This window comes from Myotis nattereri, assembly GCF_964212035.1.
Source record: "Myotis nattereri genome assembly, chromosome: 1".
Classification (NCBI taxonomy): domain Eukaryota; kingdom Metazoa; phylum Chordata; class Mammalia; order Chiroptera; family Vespertilionidae; genus Myotis; species Myotis nattereri.
The window spans coordinates 206,594,176-206,610,763 of record NC_138075.1 but is presented as its reverse complement, the minus strand read 5'-3'; the positions used below and the strand labels follow the sequence as shown (position 1 = coordinate 206,610,763).

The following is a 16,588-nucleotide window of genomic DNA, read 5'->3' as shown; positions in this document are numbered from 1 at the left end:
AGACACATCAAAAAGATATAAGAAGCTTCAAAAAGACACCCAAACCCAGCATGCTCATTTGGTGCAATTTGACTCTCAAAAGAAATAAAGGCAGAAGTGGATAATAATACACTGAATGAAGAATCCATGAGTAATTTCTTTTCAAATGGGGGCAGGCTCTTCTTTTTTTCTTTTAATATATTTTATTGATTTCATAGGGGAAGGGACAGGGAAAGAGAGATAGAAACATCAATGATGAGAGAATCATTGATCAGCCATCTCCTGCACGACCCTACTGGGGATCCAACGGACAACCAGGGCATGTGCCCTTGACTGGAATTGAACCCGGGACCCTTCAGTCCACAGGTCAATGCTCTATCCACTGAGCCAAACTAGCAAGGATGAGGGGCAGGCTCTTCTTTACAGAATGTCAGCTAATACATGTAGAAGGAATGATAGTATAAACAAAGTCAACATTTTATAAGCATTAGAGTGGATGCTAAAATGGTTAATTATGAATTGATTAAAAACAAGTTATTTTTACAAACTGTCACCTTAAACATTACTTATTAATTGCAAAGGGGAAAAGGTATCTTTACAATGGAGAGTGCTGGCCAACTGTAACCAAGTGATAAAACTTAGCATAACCAACTGGACAAAATAACATTATGTGCCTCATCATATAATGCAAAGGAAACTAATTATACACCACGACTTGCATAGTATACTTGCCCCCATAAAAGTTCAACCTGAATCTAAGCATGAGGAAATGAGACCAAAGAAATATATATTATATATATATATATATATAAATATAAATATAACGTATTATGGAAGTCCTATAAGACAAATGCTTCAAAATATCATGCTATGAACAATCTCCCTCCACTACCCCAAAACAGTGAAAGGACTTTCTAGATTGAGAAGACTAAAGACAAGATAAAAGCATGTGATCCTATGCTGAAGGACAACTTTTTTAAGGACAACTGGGAGAATTTTATTATAGACTGTATAATAGATGCCACTGAATCATTGCTAAATTTCTTCAGTGTGATAAAGTAGAATATCCTTGTTCTAAGAAGAATGAGGTGAAATGTCATGATGTCTCAAGTGACTTTCAAACAAAAAAGTATGCTGTGTGTGTGCCGAAACCGGTTTGGCTCAGTGGATAGAGCGTCGGACTGCGGACTGAAAGGTCCCAGGTTCGATTCCGGTCAAGGGCATATACCTGGGTTGCGGGCACATCCCCAGTAGGAGATGTGCAGGAGGCAGCTGATCGATGTTTCTCTCTCATCGATGTTTCTAACTCTCTGTCCCTCTCCCTTCCTCTCTGTAAAAAATCAATAAAATATATTTTAAAAAAAAGTATGCTGTGTGTGTGTGTGTATGTATTTATGTGTAGAAACATAAAAACAAGCAAAGGTGCCCTGAAGTGGATAGAGTGTCGCCCTGGGGACTGAAGGGTCCCGGGTTTGATTCCAGTCAAGGGCATGTACCTTGGTTGTGGGCACATCCCTGGTGAGGGGTGTGAAGGAGGCAGCTGATCGATGTTTCTCTCTCATCTATGTTTCTAACTCTCTATCCCTCTCCCTTCCTCTCTGTAAAAAAATCAATAAAATATATATTTTTTTAAAAAGCAAGCAAAGATGACAAATGCTATCTGAGTAAAAGGATATGAGTGTTTAAGGTAAAAATTTTTCCTATTTTTCTAGAGGCAAAAGAAGTCTCAAAAATAAAAAGCTGAGAGAGTAACAGTTTTTTTAAAAAGGAGGGGATGAAAAAAATCTTCATTATAATCAGCCAGTAATAATTTCCAATAAAAATTCAACTATAGGTCCCCACGTCCCCTTGTCCCCACATCCCCACGTCTTCACATCCCCACCTCCTCACGTCCCCTCGTCAAAAAAAAAAAAAATTCAACTATAAGAAACAATTCTGAGATCAAATCATAAGCCTCCCCCATAATTTTTCCTAACTAGCACATAAAAAAAGTACTACGATGTTTTTCTTACAGTTTTTAAAATAAATTTTACAAATCTAGCCAGTTGGTTGCAAATATATATTGGGGTTTTTTAATGTTTTTATTAATTTTAGAGAGAGGGGTAGAGAAAGGAATAGAGAGAAACATGGATGAGAGGGATACACAGATTGGCTGCCTCCTGCATGTCCCATATTGGGGATCAAGCCTAAAACCCAGGCATGCGTCCTGACCGAGAATTAAACTGGGGATCTCTTGGTTCATAGGTTGATGCTCAACCACACCGGCCAGGCTATACAGTTGTTTTGGAAATTAAATGTTCTTCAAGTTTTTAGGTATTCTACAAAGTGTACAGAAGGTATTCTTTGACTTGGCATGAGAGTTCCAGTGGTAGATAAAAGATGGCTACAAATTCTTTCCTACCTCTTAGATTAAGAAGTAGGGTTAACTTTTCTTCCCTTGAATGTGGGATGGGTTATGACTATTTTTGCTTGTTCTTGTCTTTTTAAAACTTTCTTGGGCTATGACTACTTTAACTAGTAGAGTAAGTTAGAAGTGACACTGCCAATTCTGAACCAAGCCTTTAAAAGTACTGGCAACTTCCTCCATACTGTCTGTCTTAGAGCCCCTGAGTCTAACTACCCTATTGGAGAGATCATGTGAAGAAGCTCTAAGACTACAACACAAAGTTATTGTTAAAGTTAGTGGGTACAAAGTTTCAGTTGGGAAATACGATAAAGTTCTGGAGGAGAATACTGGTGATGGTTGTACAACAATGTGAATGCCACAGACTACACACTTAAAAATGATTAAAATGGTACATTTTATTATATATATTATATTTAACAAATAATTATGTATATTTAAATTTTCTATTTAATAAATATTTATATATTTAAATATATTTAATAAATACTTCTATATATTTAAGTATGTATCTATTTTTATTTACCACACAAAAAAAGTGGCTGTTGCCCTGGCTCAGTTGGTTAGAGTGTCGTCCTGATACACCACAGTTTCGGGATTGATCCCGGTCAGGGTACATACAAGAATCAACCAGTGAATACATAAATAAGAGGCTTGGTTGGAGAAACCAAGATGGCGGCATAGGTAAACACCGGAAATTGCTGCCTCCCACAACAAATTCAAAAATACAACTAAAAGACAAAACAGACATCATCCAGAACTACAGGAAGGCTGGCTTAGAGGAAATTCTACAACTAGAAGGAAAGAGAAAAGCACACTGAGACTCAAAGGAGGTGCGGAAGTGCAGAGGTACAGAGGCGGAAGCAGCAAGGGCTGGCAACTGAGGATGCGGCTGTCTTTCTGAATCAGGAGGGAATCACAATCCCCCAACTGCTCTGAACTCCAGTTCCGGGTGAGTCTCTGGGGACACAGACTCATATGGGGAGAAACTGGGCTGTCTGGCAGCAGGCAGAACTCGGAACTCGAGGGCGGCTTTCTCTCAAAGGTGCTTGCAGCAATTACCAGGATGCTGAGTCGCAGGGCCCCTTAGGGCAGGGCTGAGGATCAGCCATAGCTGCTTGCTCCACCCTGTTGATTCCCTGAGACCCCGCCCCACCCAGGCTGGGGCAGAGGCTTTTGCATATGAATGCCCTGGCCCTTTGCAATCTGAAAATTATCTAACAAACTGCAGCTGGGCCAGACAGACCCAGAACTTCCAAGAGAAGGCTCAAGGCCCCACAGCAGCTTGCACTGCTTCACAGCTGGGCCTCATTTGGGCACCTCCAAACCCCAAAAAAGGAAGGGGAATCTGCAGTTCTCTTCGTAGCTCCTGCTGGGTAGCCTCAGGCAAAGGCTAAATTAGCACCTCCTTAGACCCAAGAGCCAGTATACTCAGTGCTCAGAGTGGGACCATCCAGATTACAACTCCTCAGATCCATAAGGGACACACTCAGGGGGCGGACTCAGTGAGCACCAAAGCCCCACTGAAGCAAGTCTTGCCCCAGAAGGGTGTCTTCAGCACAGAAGTTCTCCCACCATAGACACAGCTGATTCTCACAGCCAATTGGCCTGGAGGTCAATTCCTCCCAGTGATACCTACAACAATCAAGGCTTAACTACAACACTGTGCACAAAGCCCACAAAGGGGTGCACCAAGAGTGTCCACCTCAGATAATTGGGGAGGCTGAGCCACTGGGCCCTATAGGACACCTAGCACACAAAGCCACTGTACCAACCCAGGGAAGCATAAAAAATGCAGAGACAAAGAAACAGGTCACAAATTACAGAAATGGAGGAAAGCAAACGACTGGATATAGAGTTCAAAACCACACTTATAAGGTTTTTCAAGAATTTTCTAGAAACCGCCAATAAATTTAGTGAGACCCTGGAGGATATGAAAAAAGACCAACTAGAAATTAAGCATACACTGACTGAAATAAAGAATAATATACAGAGATCCAACAGCAGACAAGAGGATCGCAAGAATCAAGTCAAATATTTGAAATATGAAGAAGCAAAAAATACTCAACCAGAAAAGCAAAAAGAAAAAAGAATTCAAAAATATGAAGATAGTGTAAGGAGCCTCTGGGACAGCTTCAAGCGCACCAACATCCGAATTATAGGGGTGCCAGAAGAAGAGAGCAAGATATTGAAAACCTATTTGAAGAAATAATGACAGAAAACTTCCCCTACCTGGTCAAAGAAATAGACTTACAAGTTCAGGAAGCGCGGAGAACCCCAAACAAAAGGAATCCAAAGAGGACCACACCAAGACACATCATAATTAAAATGCCAAGGGCAAAAGACAGAGAATCTTAAAAGCAGCAAGAGAACAGTCAGTTACCTATAAGGGAGTACCCATACGACTGTCAGCTGATTTCTCAACAGAAACTACGCAGGCCAGAAGAGAGTGGCAAGAAATATTCAAAGTGATGAATACCAAGAACCTACAACCAAGATTACTTTATCCAGCAAAGCTATCATTCAGAATTGAAGGTCAGATAAAGAGCTTCACAGATAAGGAAAAGCTAAAGGAGTTCATCACCACCAAACCAGTATTATATGAAATGCTGAAAGGTATTCTTTAAGAAGAGGAAGAAGAAAAAGGTAAAGATAAAAATTATGAACAGCAAATACATATCTATCAACAAGTGAATCTAAAAACCAAGTGAGCCCTAGCCGGTTTGGCTCACTGGATAGAGCATCGGCCTGGGGACTGAAGAGTCCCGGGTTTGATTCCAGTCAAGGGCATGTACCTTGGTTGCAGGCACATCCCCAGTAGGGGGTATGCAGGAGGCAGCTGATCAATGCTTCTCTCTCATCGATGTTTCTAACTCTCTATCCCTGTCCCTTCCTCTCTGTAAAAAACCAATAAATATATTTTTAAAAACCAAGTGAATAAAAAATCTGATTAACAGAGTAAACTGGTGAATATAATAGAACCAGGGGCATAGAAAGGGAGTGGACTGACAATTCTTGGGGGGAAAGGGGTGTGGGGGTGCAGGAAGAGACTGGACAGAAACCGTACACCTATGGATGGGGGGGTGGGGTGAGGGCAGAGGGTGGGATGGGAACTGGGTGGAGGGGAGCTATGGGGGGGAAAAAAGAGGAGCAAATGTAATAATTTGAACAATAAAGATTTAATTTAAAAAAAAATCAGAGGCTCAACAAATCAATGTTTTTCTCTCTCCACCTTACTCTCTCAAATCAATAAATAAAAATTTAAATTAAAAAGTTGCTGTTTTAAACCACTGAATTTGGGGAATAGTTTGTTATACAACTGAAAACCAGAATGGTTCTACACAAATCTACGTCTAAAGGAAGAACTGTGCTGCACTAACTACTACTGCACAAACACAAATTGGCTATATTTTGGGTTTAAGAAATCTTGCCTCTCCATTTAATTTCTTAATTCTTAGCAGAATCTTCTGCATTAATACAAATATTAAAATATATGAGCAGAATTCAGTTGAAATTACATACTGAATTTTATGTAAAATTAACATACTGCATTGGCAATAAAAGTCATTTATGGAGATGAAAATAATTACAACAAAATTAAGTATTTCTGGAGTCCACCTGGAGGAAAGGAAAGCGAAAGAATTCATAGCCCTCCTGCCCCCAACCTATTCTTCCCCTCTCCCAACCTAGGTTTGATGAGAAAAGGAGACTGTCCTACCTTAAAATCAAGCCCATCAAATCCTTATTCCTATTAAAGTATCAAACAGGCCAGACTATAGAAAGCAGAAGTGAGAATGTGGGGAAAAGGGAGAATGGCTGACACAAAGGAAAAGATTACAGACAAATGCAAAAAACTACAAGACCTGGTAGGAGAAAAATGGAGGACATTTTCAGAAAAATAAAATCCTATTATTTTATCTTTCCTAATTCTTAGCACTAAGGTAGTAATTATTTTGATTTGATTCTCCTACAGAACAAATATAGCTGATTTAGGTATAAAGTTATGGCCAGAGAACTGTCTAGGGTAGTGGTCAGCAAACAGCGGCTCACGAGCTACATGCGGCTCTTTGGCCCCGAGTGTGGCTCTTCCACAAAATACCACATGCGGGCGCGAACGTACAGGGAACGTTGTGGAGTGAAAGAAGATGTAGTGTCGAGGATTGAGAAAGGTATGTTGAGATGGTTTGGACATATAGAGAGGATGAACGAAAGGAGATAGATGAAACAAGTATACAAGACGAGTGTGGATGGGAGAGTTGGAAGGAGTTGACCTCGGGGAACGTACCTCAATCAGACTGAGGACGTTTTTAGCAAAGGCCAGCTTAGGAGTACCCTAATTACGTTAATAACAATGTACCTACCTATATAGTTTAAGTTTAAAAAATTTGGCTCTCAAAAGAAATTTCAATTGTTGTACTGTTGATATTTGGCTCTGTTGACTAACGAGTTTGCCAACCACTGGTCTAGGGCGCTGAGCTGAAGCCAGGTAATAAGAAATGTATATCAGAAACAAATTTCACCCTGCCCATCCCCCCCTCTAAAAACCAAGGTTTATCAAGGGCCTCCCATCTCCAAAATAGCAAAAAAGGAAGGACCAAGAATGTGTGTGGCACATAGCTCTGTAGTAGCACATGATCAGAAACAGACTGTGTATAACAAACTATGGGTAGAATCACTAAATGGAACTTTGTACCACATTGTTTATAGGTATATTTTGAATGTTACAAAACTTATCAGACATGACCTCTGCATTAGTTTCAGAATGCTTAGCTATATAAAAGGGAGGTTATTTGTGAACTATAGATCTTCACACTTAATCTAACATTGGTAGCAAATGATTTGCTGTTCTTCCATCAGCCAACTAATTTTAGTATGGGTACTTCTGTCATTCCTATATAATAAAAACCTAATATGCAGACTGTCCCCTTGACAGGGCGTTCGACCAGGGCGTGGGGCTGGGTGGCCAACTGCGGGAAGGGAGGCCCTATTCTGCAGCCAGCAGCCGCTAGGGACCCTACCCACGCACGAATTTTGTGCACTGAGCCTCTAGTTAATATGTAATTGGAACTTATCTAAGTAACAAACTGTTAATGACAGTTTTCAGCTTTCTGTGACTAGGGTCGGTGACAGCCTCCCAGACTCGGTTTTTTTCACATGGAAAATTAGAACAAAACCCAATAAACTCTAAGCTACCTTTTAGTTCTAAAATTTTATGTATGTTATCATCTCTGGTATACAGATAAAGTACTTAGCTGTAATTCAAAATATTTCCAAATTATCTTTCATTTTCAAAAATAAAAATATTTCTCTAATCCAGTATTAATACAAAGTATTCATTTGTTCATTCAACTAATACTTGTTGAGCACCTGATTATGTACCAAGCATTAAACATGGCACTGGGAGGATACAAAAATTAATATAGATATGGTACCTTGATTCATGAAGCTTACAGAAAAGTTGGGGAAACATGCCGAGACCGGTTTGGCTCAGTGGATAGAGCGTCGGCCTGCAGACTGAAAGATCCCGGGTTCGATTCCGGTCAAGGGCATGTACCTGGGTTGCGGGCATATCCCCAGTGGGAGATGTGCAGGAGGCAGCTGATCGATGTTTCTAACTCTCTATCTCTCTCCCTTCCTCTCTGTAAAAAATCAATAAAATATATTTAATAAAAAAAAAAAAAAAAAGAAAAGTTGGGGAAACAAATCAAACATTTGCATAAGTGTAATATCATAACTATAAGTGATATGAAAGGGGTAAAAGAGTATATAATGGAAAATCTAAAAGACTTCTCTTAAGAAGAACAAATACCCCTAGCTGGTCTTGCTCAGTGGATAGAGCATTGGCTCATGGACTGACGGATCCAGGTTCGATTCCAGGCAAGGGCATGTACCTGCCCTGGTCAGGGTGTATACAGGAGGCAACCAATCAATATGTCTCTCTCACATCAATGTTTCTGTCTGTCTCTTCCTGTCCCTTCCACTCTCTCTATAAATCAATGGAAAAAATTCTCGGGTGAGGATTAACCAAAAAAAAGGACAATAAATAAAAGACAAATGAACTGAGGAGAATGGTACATATGGCCTACATAATGTGGAATGTGTCTAGGCAGAAATAAACATGGCATGTTCAAGGAACTGACAGAAGGCCAATGTGATTGGACAAAACAATCCTTTCTTAGAAATCCAAATTTCCAATACATGAAAGGATAGCTTAGCTTTTCAAAGGCATACTCTAGGAATTATTTTCAAGGAAGCTTCAAAGCATCACAATGGTTTCTCTCTAATGTTAAAAAAAATGCTGTCCTGCCGAACCGGTTTGGCTCAGTGGATAGAGCGTCGGCCTGTGAACTAAAGGGTCCCGGGTTCGATTCCGGTCAAGGGCATGTACCTGGGTTGCAGGCACATCCCCAGTGGGAGATGTGCAGGAGGCAGCTGATCGATGTCTCTCTCATTGATGTTTCTAACTCTCCATCTCTCTCCCTTCCTCTCTGTAAAAAATCAATAAAATATATTTAAAAAAAAAAAAAATGCTGTCCTATATCTCCCTGCAAAAGACCAAAAGTAACTCTCATTGATTTCCTTTCTTTTCATTTTGGTGTGTTCAACTGCATAATAAAAAGCACAATTTCTTTTCTTTTTTTTTTTTGTAATCCTCACCCGAGGATATGTTTTTATTGGTTTTTAGAGAGGAAGGGAGAGAGAGAAACATGGATGTGAGAGAAACATCGATGGTTACCTCCCATATGCAATCTAGGTATGTGCTCTGACCGGGAATTAAACCCCAAACCTTCTGGTGTACAAGACAACGCTCTAATCAACAGAGCCACCCAGTCAGGGCATAAAAACCACAACTTCTTAGTTCTACTTAGATTTCTTAGACAAAGGCAGCTCTAAGAATAAAAATAAATATAATGCTATTGCCCTGGCTGTGCCACTAAACTGCCTTATGACTATTGATCTTGGTAAATGTTACTAGGCCACTTTGGGCCTTTTTGTCATCTGTAAAACAGGGGAGTTACAGAACTTCTTTTAAGATCCTTCTTACTCTAAAAGTATGTTTTCACTATAAATATGCTTGTTCTATTCTTTAAACTAAAGAGTTTAGGCCAAATATGTCTGAATTCCATTGACATGATTTTACTTGTCTTTAAGCCCTCTTTGTATTTATTTAGCATTCGAACATTGTTGCTATGTAATAGTAATTACTGAATTTATAAAATTTGCTCATAACTAAAGGTCTAACAAACAAATTATCAAAAATACAGTTAAACACTGTTTAAAAATCCACACTACAATTGAGACAGTAATACTTTAACAAAACAAGGATCCCTAAAAACTCAAAATAGTACTAAGTCAAAATACACTTAGAAAGGTGGGAGGAAAACAAAATATTCAGAATTATTTTTTTGTTTTGTTAATCTTCACTTGAGGATATTTTTACCATTGCTTTTTCAGAGAAAGGAAGAGAGAGAGAGAGAAACATCAATGTGAAAGAGACACATCGATTGATTGCCTCCCCATGGAAAGCAAACCCTCAGTCCATGTATGTGCCCTCAACTGGGAATCGACCCTGTGACCCTTTGGTGTGCAGGCTAACACTACACTGGGCCAGGGCAAGAATTCTTGAGAAAGCAAAATTTTAGCATGGGACCCTCAAATTAGTTAATATATATGTCAATTTTAACTTCCAAAATAACTCATAATGAATATTCTAACCCAATGCTCATTCTAGACTTGTTTTATATCCATTTGTGGTTAACAGTACTTCTGATATTTAATCTATTTTCAAGTAGAAAATGTATAGTTATAACTTTTAAACCAGATTATCCATCACCAGACTTCAAGTTTTAATATTCTTAATGAGTACAATAAAAAATTGATAAATATTTTACTTAAGTTTTATATTTCATAATTTTTTAGCATCTCAAAACACTCAATATAATCTTAAAAAACATCAATTAAAATGAAGTTGGAACTCAATAATGTGTGGTTTTGGTAACTAATAAGACCTTTGCTTTCATTTGTAGGAAAATGGTCCATTACTTTTATGGTATGTAGTATTTTATTGGGGAAATAACTTTCAATCGCTAACTACTGCATTTTTTCATCAAAATAACTTGTTTTGCAAAAAGAAAGAAAGAAACATCAATTAAGACCTTCATATATAATCTTTAGTATCAATATTTACTTATAATTTTTATTTATTGACTTTTAGAGAGGGATTAAAGGGGGAGAAGAGGAGAGGGGGAGGGGAGGGGAGGGGAGGGGAGGGAGGGAGGGAGGGAGAGGTAGATTGACTTGTTATTCTATTTATTCATTCACTAGTTGATTCTTGCATGTGCCCTGACCGCGGATCATACCCATAATTTTGGCATCTCGGGACCATGTTCTAACCAACTGAGCTAACTGGCCAGGGCAAGAGTTATTTCAATGGAAGGTATTGTGTCCCATTTCTTCCAAAGAGGTAACAAATTACTAGATACTAAACATGAACTAAAAGAATACTTAAAGTATTCATTAACACACTCACAGCACAGTAAACATTTACTAGGCACTATACTAAGCTCTAAGAGCAAAGGGGCAAGATCATTCCCTAAAAATACATTTCACCAAGTTGCTCAAGGCAGAAACACTATCAACAGTGTTTCTTCTCTCACCTCCCACCACGTCTGATTCTAACTCTGAATTGTCTCTTGGATCATTCCCTACTTCTTTATTCCCACTATCATAGCCTACTTCAAGATTTTAAAACCTTTCACCTAGACTACTATTAACAGTTTCCTAGCTGGATTCCCTGCTTCAATCTAGCCTCAATTTTGACAACCAAAATGTTTTCAGTATTGGCAAATGTCCTCTTTTTTCATTTCAAAGATGCCCTGGTTGAGAACTACTGCATCAAGCCAATCCCTTAACAAGAATGGAACTTACTTTGTAAGGCTGTGGCCACAATCTAGCCATGCAACACAGAAAAAAACTGGCCAACATAAAGCTGAAACTTACACCCTGGACCTTAAGACCACCATGCTTTAAACCAGGGGTGAACATCCAGCCCGAGAAGTCACTTGGTCTGGCCCTGCCACGGCACTGGCGGTGAGTTAATTAAATGTTTGAGCAAATATAGCAGGCTAATCTTTAAGTTGATAATTTTGTATGGCCCACGAATGATGTTATAAATACCCAAATGGCCCTCGGGGGGAAAAAAGGTCTCCCCCTCCCCTTGCTAAACTAAATAAAAATGACTCTTTATAAAAGAAGCCACAATACTTTTTCTTACAACCCCTTTGAACATATGGACCTAAAACATCACCTTACTTCAAGCCTGGATTTTGAAGTCAGTACCTTCTGTCAAAGTTTAACCATACTATATCCACACTTAAGTTTGTGGAAATTAGAAAATTGTGACAATTTAAAAAAAATACCTTTCTTACTTAAATCAAGTCTCTTCAGAAGTTGATGAAAACGGGACTAATCAGACTAATTATTGCCTACACTTAAGGTTGCAAGCTACTTTAAACAGTATTCTCATAAATATTTCGGGGGGGGGGGCCTTTAAAAGTTGAATTCTTATGCTTAAAAAAAAAAAGCAAGATTAAAACACACACATAACACTCCTTTTAATTTCCCATAATGGCTATATCCCTGCCCCACCCCCCAACTTATTATTCAAAGATAAGCCAAAAAACAAACAAAAACAGAGAAACGAAGATAAGCCAGGAGAGAACAATACCGTGGGGAGGGGGCGGAGAAGGCGATGAGCTCTCAGAAACCCCGGTAGGCGAACCTCCGGCAGGCCTAGCCGCGTGGACGCCCCGCGAGGGCACCTCCCCCCTCGCTCCGGGGAAGGGGACCCGCCGCCCCGACGACACTCACCTTCAGCCGCTTGATCATCTCGTCGGTGGTGATCTTGTCGGTGATCTCCTTGACCCCCGGGGGGTAGGCGATCTTCCCGTCGGCACTCCCCACGCCGCCGAGGGCAGCGGCGGGCTTGGGCTGCGCCGCGAAGTCCATCCTGGGGGACAACTTTTCTCTCGCAGTCCTCTACCGGCCTCTATCGGTCAGAAAACAAAAGTTCAGCGGCCAAGGGGCGACTTTGTAACCTCTTTTTTCATTTCAAAAACCTCTCATCTGCAAAGGGCCCTCTCGCCCGGGAGGCCGGGGACGCGGCGGCCGCCCCGCCAACCCGCTCCTTCCCCGGGGCTGGGAGTGTGGTGGCCGCCCCGCCGCCCCCACGCACGCGGGCGCCCCCGAGCCCCGAGCCCACGGGGCTCACCCCGGCAGCCGCCGCCGCGGCCGCGGGAGCGCCGAGCAGCGCCAGGAGTTCCCCGTTCCTTCCCTCACAATGAAACCCGTCCCCGAGCACCGAGGTCCCAAGTTTGGCGGCCTCGGGAGTCCGGCGAGGGCCCCCGAGGCCCCGGCTCCACCGGAGAGGCACGCGGGGTCCCCCCCGCACGGCCGGCCGCCTTCGGGAAAGGAGACGCGAGGCCTATCGGGCTCGGCTTAGGCCGCAAAACTAGGGACCCGACCGGCATCGCACGCAGCGGCGGCTCCCGGGGACGATCGCCCTCGCCCGGCCGCGCTTCCGGACCCCCGGCGCCCCCGCCGCGCTGCCGCCCCTCCGCTGCCCCGCTCCCCACCCCCGCGGGAGGGGAAAACCAGCCGCCCTCCCCCCCAACCCCCGTGCCGGGAAGAGGCTGACGCGGCCCCGCACTTCACATTTTGTTCCTGCAACTTGGGCTCAGGGACCCCAGCGGCTGCGGTCGCCCCCGGTGCCTGAGCGCCGGGTCCCGCGCCACCCAGGCCTCACCGGCACCTCCGGGCGGCCCCGCCGGGCCGCGGCCCCGCGCCCCCCCCCCCTCCGATCTCCCCTTCCGTCCCCTCCCTCCACCCGCCGAGGGCGGGAGCCGCGCCGCCGCCTTTACCTCCTCCTCCTCATGCGGGCGGAAGGTGCATCGAGCGCCCGGGCCTCTGTCAGGTGGTTGCGCCGCCGCCCCTCGTCGGGCTGCACACAAAGCGGCTCCGTGGGTCCCGCCGCCGCCGCCTCCCGCCCCGGAGCGGCGCTGGGGCTGGCGGTGCCGAGGAGGAGCCGCCGCCGCGGGGGGAGACGCGGGGCGAGTGTGCGCTGGGCGGGGAGACACTGCCGCTCTCCGTCCGGCCGGGGAAGAGCAGCCTCGGAGAAGGCTCCTCCGGGACCGTGTGCGCGTGTGTCCGCCCGGAACCCCCGCGGCGCGTCCGCCCGCCCGCCCCTCGCGCCGGCCGGGCCCGCCGACCCGGACCCGGACCCGGACGCCCCTCGCAGCGGCGCGCGCCCGGCCGCCCGAGCCCCCGGAGCCGACGCCGCGCACACACGCCGGCCGGTCGCGCGAGCGGAGCGAGAGCACGCGAGAGCAGGGCGCGCGCTCGCTCCCGCCCCTTCCTCCGCCCGCCGAGCCCCCGCCTCCCTCGGGCCCGGGCGCCGCGCGTGGGGCGGACAGCGCCGCCAGCCGGTTGGCGCCAAGACCTGCCGCGCCGAGCGCCGCGGGGCGGACGCGGCCCAGAGGGCGAGCCGAGGAGCCTGGTGGCGGGAAGCGCCGGGTCCCCGCGGCCGGGCGAGGGCGTGCAGGACGCACGGGGCTGTAACTTGGGGCGCGGAAACGAGTGCGTGGCTTTTGGGGGTCGTCCTGAGGGACGTGGACGGAACTGGTTGAAAACGGTTAATTGCTCGGTGAAAAGGAACTGCTTTTCTCCCCGAGGGACAGGAGGTCTGCAAACGGAGGAAAAGTTTTGCAACTTGGCACAACGTGGGCCGCTCATTCTTGTGCCTTCTGACAACCACCGGCGTTGAGCCCTCTCCTCTTTAGATTTTTAAAATTAATATTTTGAAAGCTGTAAAGTATAAAAAATATCAGAGTGGAGTAGTTCTCAAAAGAATGGTCCGAAACGTAGGTTCCTGGGCTCCACTCCCAAACCGTAGAACCCAGACATGAGCAGGTTTTCAAGTTAGCTAGATGGTTCTCGTGAATATGGAAAATTCATTTTAAAAAAAAATGTGATAACTATGCCAAAGAATGACCTTTTCTTCCATCCAGAGGAAAACCCAATGCAAAGGCTTTGAGCAATTTAATGTACCAAGTTGAGCAAAGGAACCTGAGAAGCACATCATTTCAGAAGCCGGTCTTGAAAAAACCACAGTAAGATGAAATAGCTTTCAGCTCTTGAAACTGACAACGGCCATAGTTTAAAATGATATGCGATTATTTATTTAAATTATTCTTGATGGATATCCATTGGGCTTCCCCACATCCTTTACTACTTGGTCTTAAATGTTGAAGGTACTGCACTCACTGAATTGTTTTTCCGTTATTTCACAAGGGAGATTCCAGTGATCTTGCTACAGTTGCTGATTTGCTAGAATTCTGCCTAAAAGTCTGTGCTTTGTTCTTGGGCATCTAGATAGAGTAGCAAGCACAAGATTGTTTTTATCCAAACTATTAAATTTCCCAAAACCTACTCGTTTTACCCTTCCCTTTCACTGTGTTTTTTTTTTATGTAATTTAAATAACTAGAGTGATGTTTTTGTTGAGTGGCTGGTTAGCTCAGTTGGTTAACGAGCGGGGTGCTAATGAAGAGTGATGCTTTGTCCTAGCTGGTTTGGCTCAGTGGATAGATCATCCCCCTGCAGACTGAAGGGTGGTAAGTTCGATTCCGGTCAAGGACATATGCCCGGGTTGCAGGCTCGATCCCCATAGGGGGCATGCAGGAAGCAGCTGATCAATGATTCTCTCTCATCATTGATGTTTCTCTCTCTCCCTCTCCCTTTTTCTCTGAAATCAATAAAAATATATTTTTTTAAAAAAGACTGATGCCGCCGAACCGGTTTGGCTCAGTGGATAGAGAGCATCGGCCTGCGGACTGAAGGGTCCCAGGTTCGAATCTGGTCAAGGGCATGTACCTTGGTTGCGGGCACATCCCCAGTAGGGGGCATGCAGGAGGCAGCTGATCGATCTCTCTCATCGATGTTTCTAGCTCTCTGTCCCTCTCCCTTCTTCTCTGTGAAAAATCAATAAAAATATTAAAAAAAAAGACTGATGCCTTTCATTTTCATTCTTGCAGTAAGTAATTTACCCATTAAATGGAGTTTGTATATGTACACAAATTCTATTATTATTGTTTAAAATATATTTTTATTAATTTTGGAGAGAGGAAGAGGGAGGGATAGAGAGCTAGGAATATTGAGAGAGAACCACCCATCAGCTGCCTCCTGCACGCCCCCTACTGGGGATCCATCTGACAACCTGGGCATGTGCTCTGACCAGGAATCAAACGGTAACCTGATTCATGGGCCCATGCTCAACCACTGAGTCACACCAGCCAGGAACACAAATTTCAATTTTATACAATGTATTGTTTTGTTAACATTGTTTGACTTTATGAACTCAAAAGATAGTAATCCCCAAGAATTACAACACATAAGTTTGTGTCATTCTAAAATTCAGGAATTTTGAAATTCCTGTTTTTACTTCTTAAACATTTGTTTTCACTTACAGTAAATGAGATAGAATAATTTGTGCAACAATTATTTTAAGGGGGCCTAGTATTCAAGGCATTGTTTTGGGCACTGAGAAAAAAATCGGCAGTGGGGAAGGGGACAAAAATCCTGGCTTGCTTTGATGGAGTTTAATTTGTTTGGGGAGAGATCATGTAAATAAATAAATAAATAAATAAATTGCTATGGAGGAAAATAGAGTGGGGGGGATGCAGATCACATATAGCCGTTTAAGCCTTTGGCTTGTACTGTGACTGAAATGGAGGAATTATTGGAGTGTTTCAAACAGAGGAGAGACATGATATGATTTAGGTTCTATGAGCTAGGCAACCTTGCACAAATGTCTTCATCTTTCTGTGCCTCATTTTCCTCATCTGTAAAACAGGGGTAATAGTTTTTATTTCAGAGGGCCATTATGAGGAATAAATAAGTTAACATTTGTAAAGTGCCTAGAAAGTTTAGACCTGAGTAACTAAGATCAAGTAACCACTAACTGAGAGGAGGGGGACTATGCTTGCAGCAGATTTAGTGTTAGGATATCTTTTAGACATCCGAGCTATTTAAAAGTTAGTTTAACGAACAGTTACTGAGCTCCTGCAAGGGGTAAGGCATTGTACTGAGTACTGGGGAAATATTTAAAAAACAAAGACAAAGTCCGTGCTCTTGACAGTGTTGGGATCTAC

At 43.5% G+C, this 16,588-nt stretch overlaps 1 protein-coding gene across 1 annotated transcript in view; it reads right to left on the bottom strand.

The window, feature by feature from the left end:
- The window catches only part of PDS5A (PDS5 cohesin associated factor A), a 99,333-nt gene extending 85,902 nt beyond the window's left edge, over positions 1-13,431 (bottom strand). The window contains exons 1-2 of the mRNA XM_081092885.1: positions 13,303-13,431; positions 12,254-12,431 (exon numbers count right to left, since the gene is read on the bottom strand). Coding sequence (XP_080949011.1) covers positions 12,254-12,391 — 138 coding nt within the window. The 5' untranslated portion in view covers positions 12,392-12,431; positions 13,303-13,431. The remainder of the gene's footprint in view (positions 1-12,253; positions 12,432-13,302) is intronic.
- Positions 13,432-16,588: the final 3,157 nt, after the last annotated feature.